The sequence below is a fragment of the Narcine bancroftii genome, chromosome 5, assembly GCF_036971445.1.
Source record: "Narcine bancroftii isolate sNarBan1 chromosome 5, sNarBan1.hap1, whole genome shotgun sequence".
Lineage (NCBI taxonomy): Eukaryota > Metazoa > Chordata > Chondrichthyes > Torpediniformes > Narcinidae > Narcine > Narcine bancroftii.
Genome location: NC_091473.1, coordinates 183,461,588 through 183,487,718, shown reverse-complemented (window position 1 = coordinate 183,487,718; position 26,131 = coordinate 183,461,588). Strand labels below are relative to the sequence as shown.

At 48.6% G+C, this 26,131-nt stretch overlaps 2 protein-coding genes across 2 annotated transcripts in view; one reads left to right on the top strand and one right to left on the bottom strand.

Annotated features, from left to right (window-relative positions):
- The window catches only part of LOC138765386 (fish-egg lectin-like), a 4,478-nt gene extending 4,211 nt beyond the window's left edge, over positions 1-267 (top strand). Inside the window, exon 4 of the mRNA XM_069942428.1 lies at positions 44-267. Within this exon, the coding sequence (XP_069798529.1) occupies positions 44-185 (142 nt within the window). The 3' untranslated portion in view covers positions 186-267. The remainder of the gene's footprint in view (positions 1-43) is intronic.
- Positions 268-1,529: 1,262 nt separating this feature from the next.
- On the bottom strand, positions 1,530-7,158 carry LOC138764317 (C-X-C chemokine receptor type 3-like). Its single transcript, XM_069940061.1, is given in 4 exon segments — positions 1,530-1,681; positions 1,684-2,565; positions 2,568-2,676; positions 7,017-7,158. Coding segments are annotated over 4 exon segments (1,110 nt in total). The 5' UTR covers positions 7,053-7,158; the 3' UTR covers positions 1,530-1,598.
- Between the last annotated feature and the right edge of the window lie 18,973 nt (positions 7,159-26,131).

Genomic DNA, 26,131 nt, shown 5'->3' with positions numbered 1-26,131 from the left:
TCGTCAGTGAGGTGCTAATCCCAGGCACTCTTTCCCCCGGCAGACTAGGGATCACCCGTCAGAGACCAGAGGGCACCCAATGGAAGAGGGTCGACATCGTGGGGAGAACTTTCCGGCACGTGACGGCTGACCTCGGAGCGCTCTGGCTGATCGAGAAGAACAACGACATCGTGCACTGTCAGTGAGAAGAATGCGGACGGAAGGAGGGAGCCTCTCAATCCACCCCGCCCCACAGCTGGCACCTTCCAATAAATCGCAAGCAATTCACATCTCCCTCCGTGGATGTCGGTCATTTGACACACTTGGATAGGGGGTGAAGGGGGAAGTGGGGATGGTACGGAGGGAGGCCCAGAGCTCAGGGTCTAGTGGGAGCTGAAGGTGGAGTGATCCAAATCAGGGAGGGCGAGGGCGGTCAAGAGGCCAGGATTGGAGGAGGGAGGGGATAGAGGTTACAGAGACAGGGAGGACTGTAGGGGACCAGCGGGGGGGGGGGGGGTGTACAGAGACAGGGAGGGGTGTAGGGGACGGGGGGGGGTGTTACAGAGACACGGAGGGGATTTCAGAAACTGGGAGGGGTGTAGGGGATCGGAAGAGTTTCTGAGACAGGGAGGGATGGATAGGTTTCATAGACAGGGATGGGTGGAGGGGACCAGAGGGGGTTACAGAGACAGAGAGGGGTGGAGGTGACCAGAGGGGGTTACAGAGACAGGGAGGGGTGGAGGGGATCGGAGGGGTTACAGAGGCAGGGAGGGGTCGGGGGAAGTGTTGGGAGCGAGGTGGAAACAAGGATGCATTGGAAGGGTGGTGTTCAGGGAGGGAGGGTTGTCACGGAGGGGCGTTTGGCAAGAAGTCAGGGGAAAGTCAATGAATGATAAGGCCACTCTAAGTTTGTTAATACTTTATTTGCAGTCGCTAAACACACAGAGCGAACTCCTGTACAGGACAGAATCCACATGCTATCATCATATTCAGGACCCAACTGAGGTGGATGAGGCGGCTGGCAGGTGGGCCAGGAGGGTGAGGCCACGAAAGGTCAGCGGATGGGTAGAGGGGGAGTGAGGGAGAGTCAAAGGGTAGGGTGGAGAAGGTATTTGGTGGTGAAGGGGAGGGAGGGAGTATGGCAGAGGGAGAAGTGCAGGGTGAGGGAGGGGATAAAGGATGGGGGGAGTGAGAGGGTGGGGGAGGGTGTGACAGACGGGGGAGAGAGTGAGGGAACAGATGGAGGGAGAATGGGAGGGAGTGAAGGCAGGAGGGGCGGGGTGAGTGAAGGGGAAAAAGAGAACAGGTGGGAGGGGATACTGGAGTGAGAGGGGTGAAGGAGGGAGGGATGGAGTGTGAGGGAGGATCAAAGGAAGTGGGATGGATGGATTAATTGAAGGAGGCGAGAGTGAGGAGGGGATACAGTGAAGAAGGGAGGGGGAGGGTGAGCGAAGGAGCAAAGGAGAGGGGGAGGGAGTGGGGGTGGGAGAGAGGTAGGGAGTGGGGGAGGGACGGACGGAGTAGGAGAGGGAGGGAGTAGGGGAGGGAGGGACGGAGGGGGGAGGGAGTGGTCCCAGGAACTGATCCGACACCCCCTCTCCCCACCCACCCCCCTTCCCCTACCACAGGGTTGAGTAAGTCGTGGAGGTCTCGGAGCCCGAGCCCCCGGACGACCCTCTCTTGCCCCCGGCCCCCCGCCGGCCCGCTGGCCGCCCCTCCGCCGCAGTAGCAGCCTGGTCATCTCCCGGCGGAACTTGACGCCGACGAAGGCGTAGAGCAGGGGGTTGAGGCAGGCGTGCAGTAAGCCCAGGCCGCGGGTCAGGCTGCGCCCGATGTCCAGCGCGTTGAGCCCGGCGCAGCCCGGCGAGTAGAGATCGGCCCAGCGCAGGGTGTCGGCCAGAAGCACCAGGTTGTAGGGCGACCAGCAGACCAGGAAAGCCAGCACGACGGCCGCCACCACCTTCAGGGCTCGCTGCTTCGCCCACATCTGCAGGCGGGCCAGGGTGTGGAAGATACGCACGTAGCAGTAGACCATCACCGCCGTGGGCAGACAGAAGCCCAGAAGCTGGTGGGCCAGGCTGAGCGTCAGCCTCCACCCTCTGGCCCCTTGCTCGGGGAACAGGTAGGTGCAGATGGTGGAATTGAGGTAGGTGGAGGAGAACTCGCCGCGGAACACCAGGTCCACGGTGGAGAGGAGGGCGCAGCTAAGCCAGACCCCCAGGCAAGTGGCATGCACGTAGTGGGGCTTGCGCCGGCGGTACAGGTGCACGGCGTGCACGATGGACAGGTAGCGATCGAAGCTGATGCACGCCAGGAATAGGATGCCCCCGTAAAGGTTGAGGGCGAACGCGGCGCCCACCGCCTTGCAGAGCGCCGGGCCGAACACCCAGCCCCGCACCGCTTCCACCGACCAGAAAGGCAGGGTGAGCGCCAGCAGCAGGTCGGACACGGCCAGGTGCAGGATGAAGGTGTCGGTGGCCGGCCTCGGACCACCTCCTCGCTTGCCGCCGCCCGCCAGCACCACCAGAGCCACGGTCCCGTTGCCGGCCAGGCCGACCAGGAGGACCAGGGTGTAGAGGAGAGGGCGAAAAGGCGCAAGAACTTCTCCACCACCACTGGGTGGCAGGGCTGCGAGCGGATGAACGTGCTTAGGTCGTCGTAGTCTCCCGAGTCGTATTCGTAGTAGCCGAGGTAGTCCTTGGGGGAAGAGGCGGGGGGAAGGAGGTCAGGACGGCATGGGTGTAAGGGGCCGAACGGTCCCCTTCTCTCTTTCAGCACTGTCATCTGGGGCCAGGGTGGTTACACTGAGTCAAATGGCCTGTTCTCCCCTCTCCCTCCTCCCCTCTCCTCCTCTCTCGTCATCCCCCTCCTCTTTCATCCCCCCCTCCTTCCCCTCTCCTCCCCCACCTCCCCGTCCCCATCATCCCCTTCTTCCCCCCACTCCTCCCCCCGTCCCCTCTCCCTTTCCTCCTCTCTCTTCCTCCTCCCCCCCCCCCCCCCCATCTCCCCACCCAGCGCTGTCTGTAAGGAGTTTGTACGTTCTGCGTGGATTTTCCAGTTTCCTCCCACTATTCGAAACATTTGCATATCGCTTGGAGACTGAGCAAAAAGCAGGCAAGCTCCTTAATTAAAGACTAGAGATTACGGGGGACGAATTGGAGGGGGGAGGGGTCCAGATCAACAAACAAAACGTTTGAATTGGAACTGATAAGAGGAGGGTGAGAATTGATTTTGGCTCTGGGAAAGGAGGACAGAGGGAAGGGGGGGGGGAGAGGCGACGGAGTGGGTAGAAGAAGTGGGGTGGGGGGGGGTTTGCAATGTTGAACAGCAACAAAGTGGTCAATGTTAATGCTGTCCGGTTGGCCTGTTCCCAGATGGAAGACTAGGTGTTGTTCCTCCGATTTGCGGGTGGGTTCCTCAGGCGGTGCACGAGACCGCGGACAGGCTTGTCAGTGAGGGAATGGGAAGGGGAATTGAAACGGGTGGCCACGCTGTTGCGGCGGACGGAGCCAAGGGTCACGGCGAAACGGTCTCCCAGCCTGCACCCCATCTCTCTGTCTGGCGTAGAGGACACCAGGACGGGAGCACCTGATGCAGTCGGCGACCACCCCCCCCCCCCCCGAATCACAAGTGAAGTATTACTTCACTGGGAAGGGCTGTTTTGCAGAGGGTGGCAAGGAGAGGAGGGGTGGGTGCGAGTGGAGGACCTCCTTTGGTCATGGGGGGTAGGTGCTGAGGAGGCAATTGGTGGGGAGGGAGGAGTAGATGAGGGAGCCAGTCATCTAGGGCTTGAATGAAACTGACAAGGAAGCGGGGTCTGTGGATGGTTAATTGGCACTTCTCCCTTTGAGTGGTTGGGATCTCCATGGGACAGAGTTGCTTCATCGTGTAAAGGAATGTTTTTACGAATAAGCTCAGTCAAGGGTAAGGATTTTGCTTGTGCAATAGTGTGAACATAATAGCCTTCTTAACAGCTGTGTGGTGGTGAGAGAATGGTTGATTTCACAAATATGCCAATAAATCTTGGGTTCAGCCCACTCTGACATTTGCAGACATTGCAGGATAACATGTATCGGTCAACATAAAATGCAACATGTGAAAGTCTGATGAACTGTCTGATGCTTTGAGTGTGGGGTTCGGTGTAGAGAATGAGTCACTGAACCCTTTCTTGAAGCCTCTCACTTCCCACTAGCTTTGCAAAGAGTTAAATAAAGAAGCTGTTGTACGTTTAATTGATTCTGGTGTGTTTCTGCTGTTTGTTTTCTTACAGCGTGGGCAAACTTTAACAATCAGAGGGGCCCAACCTCAGCAGCGCCCCTGTCCCGCCTACCTCTACTCTCCTCCCAGTGCTGGCCTGGACAGCCTGGCAGTGGGAAGTAGATGTTTGTGCCATTCCTTGGAGGCTGGGGGGGGGGGGTGTGGTGGAACAGACACACACTTCACACACCCACACACTCATTGAGACACGCACACAATCTGAGAGACACACACTCATTATACAAACACACACACATTCACTGAAAGAGAGAGAGAGAGACACACACACACCCCCCCACCAGGTGGGACTAGGGATCTCTGTGTTCACGATGAGATCAATAACTCCCATCTACACTCTGCTGTCACCCCCCCATCCCCCACCGCAGATCGAGCGATGGCTGCGGGTGATGCATCAGCATCCTAGTGACAGCTGCATCCTCCTGGCTAAACCACGTCCAGCTGTGTGTGTTCATGTACGTGTATGTGTGAGTGTGTGGGGTACACCAGCAAGCAAGACCACCCCCCCCCCCCCCCCAGACATGGCCAAGACACCCAGTAGTAAATCACGAGAGTCTGCAGACACTGCGGTTGAAGTAAGAACACGTCGCTGGAGAAACTCAGCGGGTCAGCCCTTTATACAGCAAAGATAAAGATACTGAACCGATGTTTCGGGCTTGGGCCCTTCATCCACGTACGAGCAAAATTGTCGGCAGGCGCCCAAACTAAATGGTGGGGGTGGGGAGGGGCACGGTCCCACAGGCAAGAGGTATGAGGTAAAGAGAGGGAGGACACAGCAGCGAATATGGGGGCTGGTCTCTGACTGAAGAGGGAAGGAGTGGGTGGAGAGCTGGAGGAAAGGAGACAAGAGGGTTGGGGAAGAGAGGGAGAGCGGAGTTGGGGGGGGGGGGGGGGGAAGATGAGCTGAAACCAGAGAATTCCACGTCAATGCCGTCCATTTGGGGTGGGCGGACGGAAAATTGTTCCTCTGGTTTAATGGTGGGATACAATCTCTACATCAGAGAGACCGGGCGCAGACTGGGAGATCGCTTTGCTGAGCACCAGTGACGGGAATTTCCTTGTGGCCAACCACTTCAATTCAGTGCCCCACTCCCATGCTCACGTCTCTATCCATGGCCTCGTGCACTATCCCACCAAGATCGCCTGCAGCGCCTTCAGAGCGATTCCTGTGCTTTCTGTAAGGAGTTTGTAGGGTCTCCCCGTGTCTATGTGGGTCTTCCCCGGTGGAGGGCGGGGCTCTGGTTTCCTGCCTTCCTTCAAATTGTACTGGAGGGTTTTTTTTTGCTGACCCAGACCGAAATGGCCTGTTACTGTCTCAGTTGATTATTCTGCCCAACCGGATGGCATTGATGTCGACTCCTCCGGTGTCCACTCACCCACTCCCCGCTCTCCCTTCCCTTTCGCCTCATCTCCTTCACCTCTCCAGTTAAAGAGCCATTTCCCCCACTCCCCCCCCTCTCTGCTGTTGTGCCCTCCCTCCCTTCTCCACCTCCTATCTGTGAGACCGCGCTCCTCCCCCCTGCCCCCCCACCACCGTTTTGTCCGGGTACCTGCTGCCATTTCACTCCTACCTCGACAAACAGGCTCAAGCTCGAAACGTCAGTTTGTTACATAAAGGGGCACTGTTTGACCGGCTGGGTTTCTGGAGCTCATGTTTTCTCTTCAACTGATGTTTCAGGCCTGAGGTGCGAGTTAAAAGCAAGCAGGAGCCTGAATTAAAAGGCTGGGGGATGGAAGGAAGATGGTGGGGGGGGGGGGGGAGTAAAGATAATGGAACCAACGAGTCAGGGCTGACCCCCAAAAATGTGATGGCTTTACACTAACTGCTACACTAACAGTACCAAACTCCCACAGATACATAGCACAGTACAGGCCCTTTGGCCCACGATGTTGTACTGACCCACATACGCCTACCGAAACAAAAGAAGCAGTAAACCCTCCCTACCCTGTCACCCTCTTCTTTCCATGTGTCTGTCTCTTAAATGCCCCAATATTCCAGTGCCCCCCGACAAGGCGTCCCCAGCCCCCACAACTCTCTGTGTAAAACAAAACATACCCCTAATGTCGCCCCTAAACTCCCCTCCCTTCACTTCATCCAGACCAGCCCTGATCCTGCCCTGGCCGTCCCCCCTATTGATACTCCTCAGAATCTTGTTAAGTCCCCTCTCATCCTTCTTGAGAGATTTAAGAGACAGAGGTGAAGGAGAAATAAGATGGTTATCTGGTAGGAACATTTAGATCATTTTCAGTAGAAGTATATGGGTCAGCAAAACACTGTGGGCCAAAGGGCCTGAGGAAAAGGTGATGCCTTATCTCTGCTTCTCATAATCTCATATCACAGCACCTCTCATCCTTCTTCCCTGCAAAGAAAAAATCTGCCCCCCCACCCCCCCAGCTTTGCTAAACCTGCAGACCACGTCCTGCTGAATCTCCTCTGACCCCCTCCCTCTCCGTAGCTTCCTGTAATGAGGACTAATCAGTTACCTACAGCCATTTCAAAGGGTGGGAGGAAACCGGTGCACCCTGGGGTGCGATGGGAAACCACACAGACACGGGGAGAATCTACAAACTCCTTGCAGACAGCGCCGGGTTTGAACCTGAGTCACAGCTGCTGCAACAGTCGGGTGCTAACTGCTGGGTGAACAAGCATATGCTCTGTTGCAAAGCCCACTGGTAGGGGTAACTCTGTCGTGAACGGGATTCAGCTCGATCAAGCCACAACCTCCAAGCCCCCACCCCCCACACTGAAATATCGCACTCACCTTCGTTAAATTCTTGCTTTGTATTGAGATATTCATAGCTTGCCGTTGCCCAGAGCACGACAGATTTGTGGCATTGAATCTAACGGACTGACCTTTTTTCCGCTTCTAGTTACCAGTTCCTCACAAACTTCCTGTAATCTGACGAACAGCAGTGACTGATACTCAGTCCAAAATGAGAGAGGATTGAAGTTGATCATTTATTCAGAGGTGAGGAATGATTTCTTACCATCTCAATGAGAAATAGCAGCTCGCCATCTGATCAGGTAGTGAGGGAAACGGATCAAAACTGAAAACTTCACTTTTTTTTTCCCCTCCGATGGTCATCTAACTTGGGATGGAGAATGTCAATACCACCTTGTTACAGGAAGGGAGTGGAGAGGGGGGCAGAGGAGATTTACCAGGATGTCCCCTGGATTAGAAAACCAGTCTTATGAGGCCAGGTTTAGCAGAACTGAGACTTTTCTCTCTGGAGTGAAGAAAGAGGAGATTTAATCAAGGTCGACAAGATTCTGAGGCATAGATAAGGCAGACGGCCGGCACCTGTTTCCCAAGGTGGGAGTAGGACAAAATGAGGGGGAGGGAAGTTGAGGGGACATGTCAGTCTTTTCCACAGGGAGTGGCCTGGAATGCCTTGCCGGGGGGGTGTGTGGTGGTAGTTTTAATTTAAGGAATACAAGGGTCTGCATAACATTGAGGGTCAAAGGTCCTGCACTGGGCTGCAGTGTTCTCCCCGCCATCGAGAACATCTGCAGGCAATGCCATCGTCAGAGAGCAGCAGCGATCAAGGGTATGCACCCCATCCTGGCGCGCGCTCTGTCCTCACTGAGGAAGGAGGTCTTGGGGCCACAGGACTTGGCCCCACCAGGTTCAGGAACAGCTGCTCACCCCTCCACCATCAGACCCCTCAACAACAAACTCGATCAGGGGCTCCTTGAAGGACTTTATTGCTTTTTCTCTCTCTTTGTATTGCACAGTCAGTTTGTTTACATTTCTTTATTTGTGTACGTTGAGAACAGCATTTTCTGCACGACCAATGAGTAAGTGGTCATTCTGCCTGGCCCACAGGAGCACGAACCTCAGGGTTGTAGGTGATGTCTTGTATGTACTCTGAGAATAAATCCGAAATCTAAGTATTATATTTTATGCATGATGAGTGACTCTAAAAGAAAGCTTTTTCCTTGAGCACCAAGGATGAATCCAACCAACTTTGAGCACAGGACAGGAACAAAACCCCAGAGGTTTGTTAATGCCATCACATCTTCACTCCATCGAGGACATCGACAAGAGGGGGTGTCTTAAGAAAGCAGTCTCTATCCTCAGACACATCCCCCTGCCCAGGCCATGCCCTCTTCACTCTACTACCATGGGCAAGGAGGTCCAGGAATCAAGTTTAATGACATCTGACTGTACAAGTACAACCTGATGAAACAGCATTCTCTGGTCCTCGGTGCAAAAACATGTAGACACACACCCAGACACAAGACATGAACAGACAAATGGTGCATATGCAGGACAAGTATTTCATCTAGACAAATAAATAGTTTTCTACATATGGATAGTCAGTGCGAGCGTTTCCTTTGGTCATTCAGCGTTCTTGCTGCCCGTGGGAAGAAGCTGATTCTTAGACTGGTGGTGCTGGCTCTGATCCTCCTGGATCTTTTCCCCGATGGGAGCAGCTGAAAGACGTCGCGTGCAGGGTGGAAGGGGTCCTCGATGACTTTGCGTGCCCTCTTCAGACAACGGTCTTGGTAGATCATATTGATGGGCGGGGGGAAGGGAAACCACAGTGATCCTCTTTGCCGCTCATATGGTCCTGTGGATTGACCTCTGATCCATTTCTCTGCAGCGACCGTCCCTGCCTGGCTCAGTCTCCTCAGGAAGTGCAGTGACTATTGCGCCTTCCCGACAAGCGAGGAGATGTCAAGCGTCCACGATAGGTCACTAGTTCAGTGAACTTGGTGTATCCCCTCTCTCCACTGCAGAGTTGTTGATGCATTGTGGAGGGCGGTCGCTCCTGGTGGCCACAATCATCTTGTTCATGTTGAGACTCTCGCACCAGTTCACAAGATTTTCCACCTCATCCCTGCAGTGCGACTCGTCATTGTTGGTGATGTGGCCAACGACCGTCAGGTCATCTGCAAACCCGATGGCCCTGTAAAGTGGCTTCAAAACAACAAGTACCATGACATGTTCATGGGTGATAGATTCTGATTCCCTGAGATGCCTTTCCATCTGAAATTAAGTGGTTTGGAGAAGTGAAACTCTGGGAGTCGAATCAAAGTGAAACTACTGCAAAATATCTGATCCGACTTCCCCTCCCTTGTGTGTGGCCGAGAGAGTTGTCCGTGTAACTAAGTAATTGCCACTTGCGACCCTTCCTCAATGCACAGAGATGGCAAATGGGTGACATCGAGACAGTGTAGGGGTTGTGGAATGGAGCGCAATGGCCGCGGGGAGAGATTCAGATTTCAGATTTATTGTCAGATATACACCCTGATGTTCTTTTTCCTGTGGGCATAGCAGAATTAACACTTATAGATAGTGCAAAAAAAAAAGACTGTACTCAACATACACTTGCAAACAAAGAAAATAAATGTGAAGAAACTGACTGCAACACAAAGGGAATAAAAAAATTAATAAGATGCATAGTGATTGAGTTTGTTGTTGAGGAGTCTGATGGTAGAGGGGGGCTGCAGCTGTTCCTGAACCTGGTGGGGCAAGTCTTGTGGCCCCTACACCTCTTTCCTGATGGCAGCAGCGGGCGCTGGGTGGGGTAGATTCTTGAGGATCGCTTCTGCTCTCCGACAGCAACATCCCTCTCTCCCCCCCCCCCCCCCGTAGATGTTTTGCATATGACGTCCTGGTCGATATAAGCATATAACCATTTACGGAGCGGAAACAGGCCATTTTGGCCTTTCGAGTCCGCACCGGTTCACTAGAACAACTCCAATAGCTCAACCCTCCCCCTCACCGCCAATAACCCTCCAACCCCCTCATCTCCATGTACACATCCAACCTTCTCTTAAATGACAGAAGGGACCCTGACACACTATCTCATTCGGAAGTTCATTCCATTCTGACACCACTCGCTGAGTGAAAAAGCAACCTCTAATATTTCTCCTAAAGTTTTTCCCCCTTACCCTTAACTCATAGCCTATTGTTCCAACCTCCCCTGCCCTCAGGGGAAAGAGTCTGTTTATGTCTAGTCTATCTATTCCTTTCATAATTTTAAATACCTCTATCAAGTCCCCTCTCAGTTGTTTACATTCCAATGAATAAAGTCCCAGTCTCTCCCTGTAATCCAGATGCTGTAAACCAGGCAACATCCTTGTAAACCTTCTCTGCACCCTCTCCACCTGATCTATATCCTTTCTATAATTTGGAGACCAGAACTGAGCACAGTACTCCAAATCTGGCCTCACCAATGCCTTAAACAGCTGCAGCATCACCTCCCAGCTCCTATACTCTATACTATGATTTATGAAGGCCAGCATACCATATGCCTTCTTAACCACCCTGTCTACATGGGAATTCACCTTCAGTGAACTCTGTACCATAACCCCCAGGTCCCATTGCTCCTCTGTGTGCCTCAATGCCTTCCTCTTAACTGTATATGTCCTATTCTGGTTATTTTTACCAAAATGCAACACCTCACAGTTGTCTACATTGAATTCCATCTGCCATCTTTCAGCCTACTCTTCCAAACAAATCAAATCCTTCTGTAATCCAAGAAAATCTATCCACTATCCACCACTCCCCTATTTTCACATCATCTGCATATTTTCTTATCCAGTTAACCACACCCTCCTCTAAATCATTAATATAAATGATAAACAACAAGGGACCCAGTATCAATCCCTGAGGCATTTCGCTTGTCACAGGCTTCCAACCTGACAGACACGTCCACCATGACTCTCTGCTGTCTATCTCCCAGCCACCTCTGAACCCATGTCACAATCTCTCTACTAATTCCTAGTAACTGAACCTTCCTTATTAACCTTCCACGCAGAACCTTATCAAAAGCATTACTAAAATCCAAATAGATCACATCCACCCCTCTACCTTCATCCACCTTTTTTGTCACCTCCTCAAAAAAACTCAACAAGGTTCGTCAAACATGACTTTCCTTTTACAAACCCATGCTGGGTTCCCTGCCTATCCAGATATGCGTATATACTATTTCAAAGCATACCCTCCATAGAAAAAAAAGGGGGTGGGGTAGCATTGATGGTGAGAGAAGGGACCGACATGATTGACAGGAAGGATATTAACTCGGAAGATGCGGAATTTATATGGGTAGAACTGAGGAATAGCAAAGGGCGGAAAACGTTGGTGGGGGTGGTATATAGGCCTCCAAATAGTAATGTAGGCATAAAAAAGAAATTAGAGAAGCGTGCAATAAGGGAACAGCTGTCATCATAGGGGACTTTACATAGAGATTGGACTAGCCAAATTAGTAAAAATACTGAGGAGGAGGAGTTCCTTGAATGTTTACGGGACAGTTATCTAGACCAATATGTCGAGGAACCAACTCGGGAGCAGGCCATTTTAGCAGGCCATTTTAGATTGGGTATTATGCAATGATAAGGGGCTAATCAACAATCTTGTTGTACGAGGCCCTTTGGGTAGGAGCGATCACAATATAATCAAATTCTCACTCGATATGGAGAGTGAAGAAATTAAAACCAAGACTAAGGTCCTGAATTTAAATAAAGGTTGTTATGATGGTATGAGATGGGAGTTGAGTAAGATTGATTGGGTGGTGTTTATGGGGGGTTGACGGTGGATAGACATGGAAAGCATTCAAAGATCTAATGGAAGAATTGCAGAAATCGTTTATACCGGTTTGGCATAAAAATAAACCAAAGAAGGTGGCTCAATTGTGGATAACAAGGGAAATTAGAGACAGCATTAGGTCCAAAGAGAGAGCATATCAATTAGCCAAAAAAAGTACCAAATCCGAAGACTGGGAACAGTTCAAGATGCAGCAAAGGAGGACAAAGGGATTAATCAAGAGGGCAAAAATAAATTACGAAAGTAAGCTTGCGGCAAACATAAAAACCGACTGCAAAAGCTTTTATAGATATGTCAAGAGGAAAAGATTGGTGAAATCCAGAGTAGGTCCTTTGAAGTCGGAATCAGGGGAATATATAATGGGGAATAAGGAAATGGCAGACCAATTAAATTCTTACTTCAGTTCTGTTTTTACAAGAGAGGATACAAATAACCTCCCAAGGATATTGGGAAACATAGAGACTAATGCAAGGGAGGAGCTGAAAGGACATTGTCTTGGGGAAATTGAAGGCCAATAAATCCCAAGGGCCTGATAATCTATATCCTAGGGTACTTAAAGAAGTGGACATTCAGATAGCAGATGCTTTAAGAATTATTTTCCAGAACGCGATAGACTCAAGATCAGTACCCATGGATTGGAGGGTAGCTAATGTTACCCCACTATTTAAAAAGGGGGGGTAGAGAAAAAGTGGTGAGCCTTACATCAGTAGTGGGCAAAATGATGGAATCCATTATTAAGGATGTAATAGCGGAGCATATGACTAGCAGAGAAGGAATCGGACAGAGTCAACATGGATTTACAAAAGGTAAATTGTGCTTTACAAATCTATTGGAATTCTTTGAGATTGGTGACAGGTAAAATAGATGGTGGAGAGCCAGTGGATGTGGTGTACCTGGATTTCCAAAAGGCCTTCGATAAAGTACCACATAATCGACTGGCATGCAAAATCAAGGCTCATGGGATTGGGGGCAAGGTATTGATGTGGATTGAGAATTGGCTGGCAGATAGAAGACAGAGAGTTGGGATAAACGGCTCATTTTCTGAGTGGCAGGCGGTGACCAGTGGGGTGCCACAAGGATCTGTACTGGGACCCCAGCTGTTCACAATTTACATTAATGATCTAGATGAGGTGATTGGATGTAATATCTCCAAATTTGCAGACGACACTAAGCTCAGAGGGGTTGTGTGCACTGAAGAGGGGGTCAGGAAGCTCCAGTGTGATTTGGATAAATTGGGGGACTGGGCAGATACATGACAAATGCACTACAATGTGGATAAATGTGAGGTTATCCACTTTGGTAATACAAACCGGAGGGCAGATTACTATTTGAATGGCAATAGATTGGGAGATGGGGAAGTGCAGAGAGACCTAGGGGTACTTGTACACCAGTCTCTGAAGGCGAGCATGCAGGTACAGCAGGGGGTTAAAAAGGCAAATGGTATGTTGGCCTTCAAATCAAGAGGGTTTGAGTATAGGAACAAGGATACCTTACTGCAGTTGTACAGAGCCTTGGTGAGACCACACCTGGAGTATTGTGTGCAGTTTTGGTCACCTTATCTAAGGAAGGATGTTCTTGCAATGGAGAGAGTGCAGAGGCGATTCACCAGGCTGATACCTGGAACGGCAGGAATAACTTATAAGGAAAGATTGTGCAATTTGGGATTGTACTCGCTGGAGTTTAGAAGATTGAGAGGGGATCTCATAGAGACATAAAATTCTGGCAGGACTGGACAGAATGGATGCGGAAGGGATGTTTCCAATGGTGGAGGAGTCCAGAACCCGGGGCCATGGTTCAAGGATAATAGGCAAACCATTTAGAACCGAGATGAGGAGGAATATCTTTACCCAGAGGGTGGTAAATCTGTGGAATTCATTGCCACAGAGAGCAATAGAGGCAGGTTCATTGAATATATTTAAGAGGGAATTAGATATATTTCTTCAGTATAAGGGAATTAGGGGTTACGGAGAGAAGGCGGGGATGGGGTACTGAACTTTAAGATCAGCCATGATCTCATTGAATGGCGGAGCAGGTTCGAAGGGCCGAATGACCTACTTCTGCTCCTATCTTCTATGTTTCTGTAACCTTCCTCACCACTGAAGTCAAACATATCTGTAAAAACCCTTAGGATTCACCTTCGCCTTATGAGCTATGGACTCCTCATACCTTCTTTTTGCCTTTCTAATTTTTGCCTTTCTAATTTCCCTCTTAAGGTTCTTCCTGCAATCTAAGTAACGACCATACATCTCCTCAATCCCTTGTTTTTTATATTTGGTATAGGTTTCCCTCTTGTCCCGAACCAACTTCATAATTTCACCAGAAAACCACGGCTCCCTCGAACCTTTAGTCTTCCCCTTCAGCCTGATTGGAACATAAATATCCTGTACTTTCAAAACTCACCCCTAAATTCCCCCCAAATTTCCTCTACATTCTTTCCAGCAAAAAGATTAGCCCACACAACTCTCTGCAAATCCCTTCTCATATCCCTTGAAATCCATTCCCCCACTCGAAGACCTTCAACCTCAGACCCGACCTATCCCTTTCCATCATTAAAGGGCCTATCTCATTGGCCTGGAGACCTGGTGGCGACTTGAGTCTCCGCTGGTTGCAGAGATGTCTCCGTGACGTCTTCTAGAGACTAGCCGGGTCTCTGGGGAGTCGCAAGAAATTCAAACAAGCTCGATTTTTTTGGAGACATTTTCCAGTCTCCAGCAGGTCTCCGCGACGTCTCCATCAGTTGCGGCAACGTCGTGGAGACTAATTTTGTCCGGGACTGGGGAGGGATCTCCACAACGTCGCCGTGACGTCTCCGCGACCTGCTGGAGACCAAGGAAACTGAGGAGATGTCGTGGCGACATTGCGGAGACATCTCCCTGGTGTCACCTTGGTGAGAGCGCAAGCCATTTTTTTGTCTCCCGAGTCACCCAAGTTGCCGCGACTGATTAGTCATGGCAGTCGCGGTGATGTCTCCGCCAATAAGATACCAGTGTAAGCTAAAGCTAATGGACCTATGATCACTGGATCCGAAGTTCTCTCCAATGCTTACCTCTGTCACCTGCCCCATTGCATTCCCAAACAACAGATCTAACACCACTCCCCCTCTAGTTGGCATCTCAACATATTGCTGCAAAAAGCAATCCTGAACACAATGCATAAATACTAAGCCATCCTGCCCTTTTACTGACTGCGTTTCCTAATCTATGTTTGGAAAATTAAAATTCCCAACCAACACCACCCTATTTCTCCTGCACATCTCACCTATTTCCTTGCACATTTGCTCTTCTAGTTCCCTTTCCCCATTTGGCCTATAATATACCCCTATAATAGTAACCTCATCCTTATTTTTCAGCTCTACCCACACTGCCTCCCTCGACAAACCCTCCAGTCTACCTTGCCTCAGCACTGCTGTAATATCCTCCCTGACAAGTAATGCCACACCTCTCCCTCTTAATCCACAAATCTGTCACATCTAGCAGCGAAATCCTGGAACATTCAACTGCCAGTCACAACCTTCCTTCAACTACGTCTCGCTAATGGCCACAACATCATAATGCCACATGTCAATCCACACCTTTAGTTCATCCAGCTTCCTTACTACGCTCCTTGCATTAAAATAAATACATCTCTTAATAAAATAACAGAAAACAATATACCAAAGAATCCAGAGATCTTTCTCCTAAGTAACATAAAAAATAAAGAATTTGGAATTGACTTGGAAGATGCACAAAAAAGATTTGTTAAGATAGCCCTAGCCGTAGCAAAAAAATGTATTATGTCAACCTGGAAATTGGAAGATAATTTGAAATTACAACAATGGTATATAGAAATGAATAAATGTATTCCATTAGAAAAAATAACATATAGTTTAAGAAATAATATTGAAATATTCGAACAAGTATGGGAGCCTTACATTAAATACAATAGCGAAAACCTACCGGGAACAAACATTACCTAAGTTGATGGAAGGAGAAGAAAAGAAAAGAATGGACTCAGTAGAATTTCTGGTGTATTTTTGTTGAATGACAACATTGTCTGACTGGCTTAATGCAACCTAGATTGTATACCTAAAATGGATGAAAGGGGGGGGGGTGGGGGGGTGGCTTGGGAGGAGGGAGGGGGGGGAGAAAAAGTCACTGTATATGTGTGAAAAAGAAAAAGTGTATATCATGGCTAACATGATTTATGGTGTGAAAAATAAAAAAAGTTAAAAATAAAAAAAATAAATAAATAAATAAATAAATACATCTCAGGGATCTCCTACATCCTACCTTCTCTCTTCCATTCTCACAGTTTTTACTACATCTTTTTACTACTTCCTGCTTTTCCTCCCTTAAATTATTCAAACTTGTCTTTTTCCTTAGCCTACTAACCTTCACCCTGCTGTCCTGCCTAACTTGAAACCCTGTCCTCAACCATACTAGTTTAAACCCCCCTCCCCACTAGTAAATACCCCCACCAGGAAACTAGTCCCTCTGGGATTAAGGTTTAACCCATCATTGCGGTATAGGTCCCATCTTCCCCAAAAAATGTCCCTGTGGTCCAAGAACTTGAAACCCTGTCTCTTACTCCACCCCTTTAGCCACGTGTTTAACCTCCACCTAATTCTATTTCTGCATCCACTGTCACATGGCAAAGGAAGCAATCCAGAGATTACCCCCTTAGTGGTCCTCCTTTTAAGCTCCCTATCCAACTTCCTATACTCATTCTGCAGGACCACTTCTTCCTTCCTTCCAACATCATTGGTACCAACATGTACCACAGCCTCAGGCTCCTCACCCTCCCCTTTTAGGATGTTCTGAACACGCATAGTCACATCCCGGACCCTGGCATCCGGTTTTCCTTATCGCGTCCACAAAAACCTCTGTCTGTCCTCCTAACCATTGAATCCCCTATAACTATCGCCCTTTTCATTTTATCCCTACCTTTCTGGATCACAGAGGTTGACACCACACCTCTATCCCCCTCCTCAAAATTTCTGAAGATTACACACTCGGGTGCTGTAGCAAGAATGTATACATGTGAATCAGAAGACATAATCTAAATTCCACCATGGGTCCCAGAGATGCAATTGAATCAGAAGACAATCTAATTTACACCATGAGGCCCAGAGATGCAGTTGTCTTTTGTTGGTCGCAGACTGTCTGGAGACCTTGAAGATAAGTAAACCATTTATTCAGGGTGATGGGCTATGAGTAAGCAAGTTTTGGGTAATATAAGCCATGGTCCCACTGCTGAAGTGTGAGACTCTCTGAGGGGTGGAAATGTCTCTCAGCAAGAAGAACTTCTAGAGTCCAACCAACGTCCCGGTAGGGGGAGATGGTGAAGCTGCTACCGGCGCCCCAACAACCTATTACAAGTATGCGGTCTTGCCTTGCTTCGGCAGTTGGGACCAGTCCAGGCATTGATAAGTATAATTGGGAAGGGCTTGCATATTGTAGTTTGAAATCAGCTTTAGATTTAGTAATAAAGATTAGTATAAACTGAAGTGCTCTCGGCAGGTGTTTCTGTTTTCTTTCAGTAGCTCAAACACTGTGACCAATCTAAAACGAACAAAGTGTGAGGTACAAGTTTACCAGGACAGGTGCCTGCACATGAAACTGACCCCTCCCTTTCCTCCTCCTAACGGTAACCCACTGCCCCTCCTCCCATGGCCCCTGTGCGACCACCTTTCTCTAGCTCTTGTCTACGATAGCCTCATTCTTCCTAACCAGACTGACGTAATCGAGCTGCAGCTCAAATTCATTGACCCAGTCCTTCAGGCCACACTCCTTGTGTGGAGGTAAGGTGCTGACATGGATAGGAAATTGGTTAAGAGATAGGAAACAAAGGGTTGGAGTAAATGGGTCTTTTTCAGAATGGCAGGATGTGACGAGTGGAGTGCCTCAGGGATCGGTGTTGGGTCCTCAGTTGTTTGTAATTTATGTTAATGATTTGGATGAGGGGATTATAAATAACATGAGCAAATTTGCAGATGACACTAAAGTGGGTGGCGGTGTGAGGAGGATGTAAGGAAAATGCAGAGGGACTTGGACAGGCTGGAGGAGTGGGCGGCTAAATGGAAGATGAATTTCAATGTGAACAAATGTGAGGTTATTCATTTTGGGGGAAGTAATAGGAAAGCTGAGTATTATTTAAATGGAGACAAGCTATGGAGTGGGGAAGTGCAAATGGATCTGGGTGTACTGAAGGCTAGCTTGCAGGTTCAGAAAGCTGTGAAGAAGGCAAATGGAATGTTGGCTTTCATAAAGAGGGGATTGGAGTATAGGAACAGAGATGCCCTTCTGCAGTTATACAGGGCCCTGGTGAGACCCCACCTGGAGTATTGCGTCCAGTTCTGGTCTCCAAACTTGAGGAAGGACATACTAGCTATAGAGGGTGTGCAGCGCAGATTTACAAGTTTAGTTCCAGGGATGGCAGGGTTGTCATATGCAGCAAGGCTAGAAAAACTGGACTTGTATCCATTGGAGTTTAGAAGGATGAGGGGGGACATGATTGAGGTATACAAAATCATCAGTGGGATAGACAAGGTGAAGTCTGATTACTTGTTCCCAATGATGGGGGAGACGAGGACTAGAGGGCATAGTTTAAGAATACAGGGTAGGCCCTTTAGGACGGAGATGAGAAAGCATTTTTTTACCCAGAGAAGTGTGAATCTGTGGAATGCTCTGCCACAGAGGGTGGTAGAGGAGGATTCGCTGACTATGTTCAAAAGAGAGTTAGATAAGACTCTTGTGGGTAACGGAGTTAAGGGTTATGGGGATAAGGCTGGAAAGGGGTACTGATGGTAATGATCAGCCATGATCTAAAATGGCGGTGCTGGCCCGACGGGCCAAATGGCCTACTCCAGCTCCTATTGTCTATTGTCTGTGATGGCCTCACTCTCCCTAACCAGAGAGAGGTAATCGAGCTGCAGCTCAAGTTCCCTGACTCGGTCCCTTAGACGCTGCAGCTCAGCCCACTTTGTGCACAGGTGGATGTCTGGGAGACGTGAATACTCCATGACTTCCCACATGTCGCACTGGGAGCAGAAAACTGCCCTCACACTCATCCTGTCTCCTTCTCCTCACACCATACAAAGTAAAAAATAAACAGATATATATAAAATTATCTGTGAATGTCTTACTTTTAATCCAGCATGCTCAGCCTCAGCCTCTGCTTGCCTAAACCCCTTGAGCCAAAGCCTCAAAGTCCCACTCCTTCACTGTGCCACTCACTCAGTGGGCCACTCCTCACTGGCTGCTCCCTTATACTTACCCTCCTTTTATTGGCCCCTTGACCAATTAACCCCCTCACCTTCTCCAAGCTCCTCCTCCTCCAGATCGTAGCCCAAACTCCAGTACCCGCCTCCTCTGACACAGCCCAAACCAAGTATCTTTCAGAGGGCTTTCTGCTCGGGGAGATGGGCATTGGTGTCCTCCATACCTGTCAGCGCACTTTTCACTGCACCTCATTGGAAATTCGCCAGGTGTCACACTGAACTCCCGAGCAAGTCGAGGCGGGCTGTCCTCCCAGCGGCGTTCACACACTGGGTCCGGAAATAGATCCTCCGAGATGGTGACTTCCAAGAAATTAAATCTTCTCCCCCTCTCCTCCCCCCGCCCCAAAATCCCACCCCTCCCCGAATGATCACTGGATCGTCCACCTCTGGCTTTCCCTTCCTGAAGTCTTTACTGATGTTTGGGAACAAGGGAAGTTTTATCCAAGGCTTTTATTAACTAAAAGACTGGAGCATATCACATGTAGTCCAGAATGACCTGGTCTGGCTAGGAGCAACCCTTTAAGACCTGTCAGTAGGCATGACTATGTTCTCAGCCAATCACAGTCATCCTACACTACAATCTGTACATATACATATTGGTGATAGAATCTGTACTATCACACTCCCCCACTCCTTCCCCCATCCTACCCCTCCCCGAGTGATCACTGGATCGTCCACCTCTGGCTTTCCCTTCCTGAAATCTTTACTGGAGTTTGGGAACAAGGGAAGTTTTATTCCAATAGACAGTAAGATGTTGGAGTCGGCCAACTGACCATCGAGCCAGCACCATCATTTTTCAGATCATTCTCCGTCAGTACCCATTCTCAGCCTTATCCCCATAACCCCTAACTCCTCACCCCACAACAACCTTATCTAACTCCCTTTTGAGCATATCCAGCGAATCTGCCCCTACCTCCCTCTGCGGCAAAGCAGTCCACAGATCCACACTTATCTGGGTAAAAGAATTTCTCCTCATCTCCATCTTAAAGGGCCTTCCCTGTATTCTTAAACTATGCCCTCTCGTCCTAGTCTCTCCCAACACTGGGAACATGGAATCCAAATTTACCCCAACTAGCCCCTCGATAATCTTATACACCTCAATCATGTCTCACCTCATCCTTCTAAACTCCATCGCATATAAGCCCCAGTCTTTCTAACCCTTCAGCATGTCAATCCTGCCATCCCAGGAAATCTGCACTTCTCTCCCTTTGTAGCGAGTATGTCCTTCCTCAAATTTGGGGGCCAGAACCGGAAGCAGTTTTTCCAGGTGAGGTCTGTACAACTGCGGTGTGGGGGTGGGGGGAGGGGTGGTAGCGGCATCTCTGCTCCTATACTCCAATCCCCTCTTGATGAAAGCCAACATGCCTTTTGCCCTCTTGTTGGAATCTAGGGGTTAAAACAGTATGAAATAAATGATTAATTAATAAGTGTATATTTACTGCATGGTTCAGGGAAAAAGGAATGTGATTAAGTGGCAATCACAGCATGGAGCAAAGTTGGCTGAGCAAAATTGTCTGCTCCAAAATACAGGGAGATGAAATGCATAAAACGATTTAGGAGGAATGCTCAAACTAAAGGAGGTGGTGAGTAGCACAGGAGACACAGGCCAGATCAGAACAAAGAATGGCCTGCAAGAAACAGGGAATGGAAAACAAGTCTAGGAGGAAGATTAAGGCAGGAGGAGGTGTTAAAGAGAACAGCAGAAATTGGCCAGACAAGAACAGAATGGTGATTAGAAATATCTGGGGATGAATTAATTTCTGATCAACACAACAGGATAGTCTGGCCTGGAGGATTAAGATGGGAGTGTTACACCCTAGATATCTGCAAAACAGGAGATGACTTGTGATAACCCTTATGCAAAAAATCTAGCAAAGGAAGCCAACTTTTGTTCTGTATGATAAGGTTGACCTATATAAACTGAGCCAACTGGACAATAGGGGTCAGTCTTGGGGAGTAGCTCACTGTGCAGGTGACCTATGAACTAATGAGTGACCCAGAGCTCTGTTAAGTTTTATTCTTGTGCTGTGTAATAAATTGACTGTTGAACCGAATACCTTCTCCTATCACTTCATTCAAAGAACACGCTGGACTCAGACTACACATAGACTAAATTAAGAGTAAGGTAAAGCCAGAGTCCGACAATTTGGTGACCCCGACGTGATGAAGATGGAGAAGTGACGGAAGAAAAAGATATGAAACACCGGTCGATTGTGGTGTGGTGATAACAACAAGTGACCATCCTACAAAGGGAGGTAAGCAGACGCCTGTTTAAATGAAGTTCTGCTATTGGCAAAGATAAATTGTGTGTTGTCACTACTCTGCAAAAGCCCTCGTTAAAGTCAAAGAATAAAACAAAAGGGGGTTGGAGTCCCCCTAGGAGAACGGGGTTGGAGTCCCCTGTAGTAAAAGGGGGTTGGAGTCCTCCTAGTAGAACGGGGTTGGAGTCCCCTGTAGTAAAAAGGGGGTTGGAGTCCTCCTAGTAGAAAGGGGGTTGGAGTCCCCTCGTAGCGATCTCGAGAGATAGGTTTAGACACTTGGCCAATTAGAATAAGATGTATGGTGATGGTTATTTGCTTCTATAGTGTGTAATAAGTATTTGATTAAGGATCGTGTGCCATAGTAGTGTATAAGTATCTGTATAAGGTGCATTGTGATAGTTATTTGTTTTCATGGTGTGTAATAAGTATTTGATTACTTATAGTAGTGGACAATCAGTATCTGTATAAGGTGTATTGTTTTATAGTTATTTTCTTCTATAGTGGATAAGTATCTGTTTAGGAATCATATAGTGTATCATAATAGTTTATAATAAGTATTTGTTTAAGGATCGTGTGTAGTGTGCTGCTGGTGTTCATAATAACGTGGGAAGGGACGAAGTAAATTGCAGGGTGTCAAAATCCTACCAGGGGAGAGACCCAGTGAATCACGAAGTCTAAAGGGTTAAAGATCGGAACGGAGATGGAAGGAGTAAATAGGGATGTAGGGCAAGAGTTCGGGGAAGACAGGAGTTCCCCCATCTGTAAACCGACAGTGGGAAAAAACAAGGAATCAATTACTGGGAGGATTACCGAAGGGAGAGGAGGTACAGGCTATGGCACAGTACAAACAGATATGGAGAGAGCTGCAGAGTCAGGAAGGTACCACGAGGGTTTGAAAAAATCCGGCTGGTACTGTACTTAGGAGAAGCAGAGAGGGAAGCAGCCAAGGAGGTACAGGAACATGAGGCAAAAGGACAAGGATCTATATGGAATAGAAGGAGGTTTAAACAACAGAGAGAAGTGAAGGAACAGAGAAGGGCAGATTTACACAATATGACATTGGCTTGCATGGCTGTGGAAGCGAACCTTCAACATAATATTAAAAAGGGATCCCATATCACTAAGGAGAATACGGGGGAGGTTAAGCCGTCAGCCCCGCTATAACCAAAGTTACCGGAGACATTGCCACCACCTTATCCTATTCCCCAAATGCCAGCGATGCAGATAAATGAGGGAATAGTGAATGTCACTGAATTAGCAGGTCATGAACTCCAGGAGGTGAAGGAGAGACTTAAGAGAGTTATGCAGGAAAGGGTGGAGGAAATGAAGGAGTTAACAAAGGAAATACAGAATGATGTATGTAAAGTGAGGGAAACTAGTATGCGACTGGAAAAAACAAATGAGAGAGAGCAAGAACAGACACTTGAGAATGCCTTCTCGGTAGGAATGTCAGAGGATCACACCACCCCTACTCCTCACAATAGACAAAAGGAGTCAGAGGATGAGGAGATCTTGACCTTTTGGAGTCAGTGTAAGGAGAGTTGGACTGATAAAGCAGGAGTACACCCAGCCACAGATCCCTTGCAGACTACACTCTTTAGGGCTGCAGTAACGAGTGGACTGCCAGCTGTAGTTAGGGAGGCGTTAGAGAATAACCCTGATATTCCTGGCTGCTCGAGTGAGCAATGGGAAAAATATTTGACCCATCACATGAAACGTTACAGGGCTAAGCAAAAGGAGGACAAACATATTATGGAGTCTGCACAAGTGCAACTCCTTAAGCTTCAATTGCAAGAAGCTAGGAAAAAGACAAACGAGGCAAAAAAGAATTCCTCAAAGGGTGCGAACCAGATGATTCAGCAGCCAACGCAGCCACCACAAGGGAATAATATGAGTTGGCACCCGGCCCCATATTGGGTACCGGGTCCCACCTATGTGGGCAGAACGGGAAGTCCAATGGGGGGATTCCGAGTAAGAGGGAGAGGTCGGGGTGCTCCACGAATGCAACCAGCCGTATGTTTTGTATGCGGTCAGCCAGGACACTGGAAGAGAGACTGCCCCCTAGTTTGGGGTCCTCAGGACACTGGGGGAAGGGGATATGGACCACCACAAAATGAGCATTGGGTCCAGCCCCAGAGATCGTCAGTGCCACCCCCGGTACATCAGGCACCCCATGCGGCTCTAGCTCCGAAGAGACAATTCCCTTTGCTGACAGAGGAGGAGCAATATTGCCCACAGTGATGGAGCCCGAGCACCCACGAGCAGGCTAGGTTGGCAGACCCTTTCCTGCAGATTAAAATAATGGACATGGAAGTATCCTTTTTAGTGGATACGGGAGCCAAATTTTCAACACTCACTGTCGCTGAGTTTCAAGATAAAACATCATCCTCTAGCGTCCAGCTGATAGGGTTCTTGGGTACACCAGAAAATCTGCCGTTTTCTACACCATTAGTCACTTCTGTGGCGGGACAGACTTTTACACATCAATACATTTTGTCAGCCAGGTGCCCTACCAATCTTTTGGGCAGAGACCTGTTGGTCAGGTGCGGAGCATCGATCCTTTGTGGACCCAGTGGAATAGAGGTCACCTTTCCAAATGGATATTCTATGAACTGTTCAGTAACTACACTTCATTCCGGTTCTCAGATGTTGTTGGCGGCAGCTGGATGATCCGCGTCTGAGGGACAATGGGCTGACATTTACTGGGGGCTGTTGCAACCAGAGGACCCACAAAAAGGAGGGCTGCTAAAGCTTTATAATCAATGGAAGCCGTGGATCCAGACGTTACACCCGTATACCCCTCCCTCGGACCCTCCCCATATGACCCTCTTTTACGATAGGGATGGGGATGAAATGTATCAGCATGCCTTTTATGAAGAGGTAGAGGGCATGCTATGGGAAATTAATTCGGACTACATAGTGGTAGGAAAGGAGGGAGTGGCCGCTACGGTGGCACTGACATCTGAACAGCTGGAATGGTATGAGATGGCAGGTGAGGCCATTCCTCATCTCACCCTTGCAATTGGCACTACTCTTCAGGCAAAAGATTTGGGACCGATGTGTCGGAACTTGATGTCCCTAAGTGACTGGTCTGACACCCAAATACCGACAGTGCAGTTCTCCTCATCTGGTCAGGCATACAAAATTTTGTCTCCGACATATGATCAAGTCCTCCTTGAGCATAGACAGATTGAATGCTTTCATGGTAGAGAGAAGATGGATCACCCCAACTCGGCCCCTATGCTAGATTCTCTCCCTGAGAACCTGTGGTCAGTGGGATCAGCAGATGTGGGTTTTTGTCAGCAGGTTGATCCCATAACCTTCGAACTGTCAGATTACACCCCTATTTGGCAGATGCAGCATCCCCACAAACCTGAAGCTGAGGAAGGTTTGGCAGAGACCATTGATGGCCTTATGTATTCAGGGGTGTTGGAACATTCGCGTTCTAGTTGGAATACACCCATCTTACCTGTTCCTAAACAAGACACGGGCAAATATCGGATGGCCCATGACTTAAGGCGCATCAATGGTATTGTGAGAACACCCACAGTTCCAGTACCAAACCCATATACTGCCATGACTGCTTTAACCCCTAACCACAAGTGGTTCTCTTGCATAGATTTAGCAAATGCTTTCTTTTGCTTGCCGCTGGCAGAACCATTAAGAGATGTGTTTTCGTTCACGTATAGAGGTAGAAAGTTGCGGTATACTAGGCTTCCGCAGGGCTTTATCTTATCTCCAGGGATTTTTAATCAGGTGTTGAAAGAACAGCTAGGGGGGCTAGCACTGCCAGGTGGGGTAGTTCTGATCCAGTATGTAGATGACATCCTATTAGCAGCACCTGATCATACTTCCTGTTTGGAGGCCACCTGTCTCCTGCTAGTGCAGCTGTTCAAGGCAGGCTTTAAAGTCTCTTGCTCAAAGCTGCAATGCTGCAGGCAGGTGGTCACCTTTTTAGGGAGAATGGTCTCAGCGAAAGGCACAGGGATTTCCCCTGCACATCGAACAGCGATACTACATCATCCAAAACCAAAGACAGTAAAAGAAATGCTTTCATTTTTGGGTTTGTCAGGTTATAGTAGGCAGTTTATCCCATCGTATGGTGAGTTGACACATCTACTGCGAACTTTGGTGAATGAGCAGGGGATGAGGAATCTGGGAGCTACACTTGATTGGATTGCACAGGCTGAGATGAGTTTTATTCTATTGAAGCAAGCTCTTACAACGGCTATAGATTTGGCGATTCCAAATTATAAACTACCTTTCTTTTTGGATGTTTCTGAAAAAGCACACACAATTGATGGTGTTCTTTTTCAGAAAAAAGGGGGTGGAAGATGTGTGCTCATGTATGTGAGTATCACACTAGACCCGACGGAAGACAGACACCCACCATGTACGAGACATGCAGCGGGAGTAGCAAAGATTTTACAAAAGGTGGCACACATAGTAATGGGACATGGCCTGACGGTATTAACAACACATAGCATTGTAGCATTTGTGAGCTCGACAGCATTTACAATGACTTCGCTAAGGCAGACGAGACTAGAAAAGATCCTGAATGCTCCAAATGTTACATTTACCCATGAAGGCATTAACATGGCAGACAATATGGGAGAGGGAGAACCACACTGTTGTGAGAAGAGGGTAGTAAAGGATATTAAAATAAGACCTGACTTACAGGCGACACCCTTAAGAGAACCAGATGAAACCTTGTTTACAGATGGGTGTTGTTACAGACACCCCACGGATGGATTGAAAGCTGCCTATGCGGTGGTACGAAAAACTACAGGAGGATTTGAAGA